The sequence below is a fragment of the Pundamilia nyererei genome, unplaced genomic scaffold (genome assembly GCF_000239375.1).
Source record: "Pundamilia nyererei isolate P.nyererei 1_Seehausen unplaced genomic scaffold, PunNye1.0 scaffold00827, whole genome shotgun sequence".
NCBI lineage: Eukaryota > Metazoa > Chordata > Actinopteri > Cichliformes > Cichlidae > Pundamilia > Pundamilia nyererei.
Genome location: NW_005188228.1, coordinates 52,093 through 55,990, shown reverse-complemented (window position 1 = coordinate 55,990; position 3,898 = coordinate 52,093). Strand labels below are relative to the sequence as shown.

At 40.3% G+C, this 3,898-nt stretch overlaps 1 protein-coding gene across 1 annotated transcript; it reads right to left on the bottom strand.

Annotated features, from left to right (window-relative positions):
• Nucleotides 1-2,004: 2,004 nt before the first annotated feature.
• On the bottom strand, nucleotides 2,005-3,192 carry zgc:171929 (transcription factor Ovo-like 2). Its single transcript, XM_013908026.1, has 2 exons — nucleotides 3,003-3,192; nucleotides 2,005-2,327 (listed from the first exon to the last, which is right to left on the bottom strand). The coding sequence occupies exons 1-2, from the start codon at nucleotides 3,115-3,117 to the stop codon at nucleotides 2,005-2,007; spliced, it is 438 nt and encodes a 145-aa protein (XP_013763480.1). The 5' UTR covers nucleotides 3,118-3,192.
• Nucleotides 3,193-3,898: the final 706 nt, after the last annotated feature.

Sequence of the window (3,898 nt, the reverse complement as noted above, 5' to 3'; positions counted from 1 at the left end):
AATGGAAGTGGCCGATATTGAAAAATACTACAAATTGCTGGATAAAGCTGGACTGAAAGACAACACAGAGGTACTAAGCTGGAAGCACAGAAACAAGCTCTAAGCACAAGATCCATAGAAGCTGGGCTCTTTCATACCAGGCAAGACCCCAGGTGCAGACTGTGCAAATATAGCTCTGATACGATCCAGCACATGGGTGCACAGGGTGCAAGATGCTAGCACGCAGGGCATGCATGGAACGCCATAACCTTGTGGCCAGCATAGTATACAGAAACAATTAGGGCATGCATGGAACGCATAGAGGCTGAGTATGGCCTGGAAGTCAAAGGGTCAAAGGATACACTGAGAATGACCGAGCTAAGATCCAGTGGGGCTTCCAGACAAACTAGCGATGGCCAAACTACTGGAATAGTAGTGTTGGGCAAGCAGAGGAAGTCAGCTAGATGTAACATTAGCAAGTGATAGCAACATCAGGAAGAAGAAACATCACAAACTCAAGAAAATTAAAGAGCTGAGAGAGGAGCTAGAGAAGATATGGAGGGTGAGGGTAACAGAGCCCCCCGCCCAGGAGAAATAAAGATACTGCACAGGCCCCTCAAGCTCCAAGGCCTCTGGTAGAGGACAAATGCATGAAGGATAAGAGACCATCTGAAGGGGTGAGTGGGGAATTATACATACACACACACACACACACACACACACACACACACACACACACACACACACACTTATTTCTCACTAATTCTCTAGATCTAGATTACTAAACTAGTAATCTGGCATACTGGGTGCCCGATGCCTGATGGACTGACACACGTGTGGGCTGATGGGTATATATATAATGTTTTAAATATAATTTGATATAGGGGCAGCATGGTGGCACGGTAATTAGCACTGTTGCCTCACAGCCTGAGTTCAATTCCCCCATCAGGCCAGGGTCTTTCTGTGTGGAGTTTCGATGTTCTCACGGTGTTTGTGTGGCTTCTCCCAGGTACTCCCACACTCCAAAGACATGCAGTTAGTGTAGATGGGTTAATTGGAAACACTAAATTGCCCACAGGTGTGAATGTGGTAGTGAATGTGAGTGCGACTGGTTGTCTCCTGTTTATATGTTAGCTCTGTGACAGACTGGCAACCTGTCCAGGGTGTACCCTGCCTCTTGCCCTAAGACAGCTGGGATAGGCTCCAGCGCCTCCCACGGCCCTAAAAAGGATAAGTGGAAGTGAATGGATGGATAATTTTATATAATTATATAGGCTATGTGCCAGCTTGAAGGGCTGTTGTGCACCAGCACTGACAGCAACCCGTTCTTTACTTTTCATTAGTAATGCTGAATTGCCCAACCAAATCACTTAAAGCAACCAGCCCCATCCCTACCGTTCTTTTCAGAGAGAAAAAAATAAAGTAAAAATAGATACAGCAAAGTCCTCACTGCTGGTAGCATCAACTATAGAGAAGTGCAGGATAAGGGACAGCAGAAAACAACCCACAAGCACAGGTGCATATTAGATTTATCAAAGTAGTAGTAGTAAAAAGAACTTTGCACCACCTTAAGGTAAGGGTAAATTTAGTTTTATTTCCAAAATATATATAAGTTCAGTGGTTCTTCCTATTACAAAAATATAAACGACAATAAAATCAGTTTTGCAAGGCTGCTTTTCTAATAACTGAAAGAAAACACAACATAACGTACCTACCTAACTGTTAATGAAAAGTATTTATTTTTTCCGAGCAAACATTTGGAATTTCTTTATTAGTACTGCTAACTTAACAGGTCAGGCTTAGTAGATTACAGATAGATTAAAAACATTAAGAATAATGTACAAACCTTCATTTTTATTTTAAGGTTTTGATTAAAAGCATTTGCTAAAAGCAAAAAAGTAAATAAGCACAAAAGGGTATTAGCGCAAGTATACTGACACACATGGCCTACATATTACACAAGGGAATACTTACTTCTGAATAGTTTTGTAAGATCTATGAAATAATGTAGCATTAGAATAAAACCTACATGTAGTATGCAGAGGCTGGGTAGAGCAAATAGGGACTGAGTTTACGATCTTCTGATGGAAAGGTGCTGTTCTCATGAGCCTGACGACGGTAGTACCTGCGGAGAGCAGGGCTGCCAGGGTGGCATTGTCTCACATGGAGGAAGTACTCATCAGGCCGGCTTGATGTATAACCACAATCCTCACATACAAAGATCTTGGAGCGTCTCTGGCGGTAAGCATACTGCTGATGTACGCCATGAATCTTTCTCATATGCGACTCCAGAGAGCAACGCTGTGTGAAAGCTTTCTCACACAGCTCACACTTGTAGGGACGGATACCTGTAGCAGTGAGAGACAAAAGACAGTTTCTCCTTTAAGCTTTCCACCAAGGCTGACATTGTCAGAGAGCTCATGTAATGACTGAACGCAGATTTTCCATTTATTTAAATTTTTTGTTGTTGATTTCCGTTAATGCCAGTCACTTTAAAGTTACTGTAAATCCCACAAAGGAATTCTTGGAGATTTCAACCAATTGTAAAAAGCTTGGAAAGAAAGTGACTGGACTTCTTAAAGTTTTTTTTAAAACGTTTCATCTGTCATCCACAAAGCTTCTTTAGGTTTAAAACCAAATGATGGAGACTCCCAGGTATTTAAACCCTAGCGCAGGGGTGGGGAACTCCAGGCCTCAAGGGCCGGTGTCCTGCAGGTTTTAGATGTGTCCTTGAACCAACACAGCTAATTTAAATGGATGAGAGGTGAACGGTCTTTAAAAATCTTGAAGATGTCCAGTCACTTTTCTTTCCAAGCTTCTTAGATTACCATGAACTGGATGACTAAAAACCTACATTTCAATCAAGTGCAACTAATGATACACAGCAAACCCATTAATCCCTTAATTATATTATCAATAACATATATAATAAAATGTACTCCCTTGTAATAAAATTGATTGTGATTCTTTTAATTTGATAAAGGTTAGTGGATTCAACAAAATACATTTAGAACATTCCTAACCTGTGTGTGTTCGCATATGTCTCTTTAGGTCGAAGGTATCATTGAATCCTTTGCCACAGAACCGACAAGGATGCCTCTTCACCAAGCTGTGGCACTTCAAGTGGCGGGTTAACATGCGTTGTAGAGGGAAGAGCTTGTGGCACACTGAGCAAACAAAGTCACCTGAGACAGGGGAAGTACGGGGACGTGGCTGATGGGAAGAGAACTACTGAATAAATATGACAAAACATCACTGTAACAATCATCTTTTCTCTGCTCTGTTTAGCTTACAAGTAACAAACAGGATTACAAATTGCTAATACATGGTACAGTGTACCAAGACACCAGTACACCTTCCATGCAAATAGTTCCTTTATAAGCCATTAAATCATAACGAGTGGGTACGGAGTTCTTGAATTGATCCTATATATACACATTTTATCTGTGCAGATAAAATATTGCAGCCCCAATAATTAGTCTAGTGCATCACCCCTAGCTTTTTCCATCTTTCAGCAAGCATGGCATAAAAAAGCAGTTTTTTTAAAAAATAGATATATTTTCTTAAATAGAGCTAAATTAATCTCACTGTATAATATTAGCCTTAAAAGTTTAATAATATTATCAAGAATGCATCAAGAATTTTATTTTTATCCTTTCCACAGCAGTTCAAAAGCAGATATGTACAATGCAATCAACAGACCTATATGAATAATGAATTTCTTGGCCACTAAAGGGAGTACAAATGTCAGTCTACTGAACTCAAACTTGATTGCACAGAAGACCAGTGAATAAGAAATGGATAGTTTTACAATTTGATTTGCATAATATGGCACCTTTTTCTTGATAGATTATGTTCACAGTATGAGGATCTATGAAAGCAGATGAAATTGCCAGCCATGTGTCCGTGTTCAGTAGTT

Bases quoted from the DNA above. Each gene is read 5' to 3' on its own strand.
- zgc:171929 (XM_013908026.1), bottom strand. From the start codon at position 3,117: ATGTTAACCCGCCACTTGAAGTGCCACAGCTTGGTGAAGAGGCATCCT. The intron at 2,328-3,002 runs GTTAGGAATGTT...TCACTGCTACAG, and splicing joins ACATATGCGAACACACACAG to GTATCCGTCCCTACAAGTGT.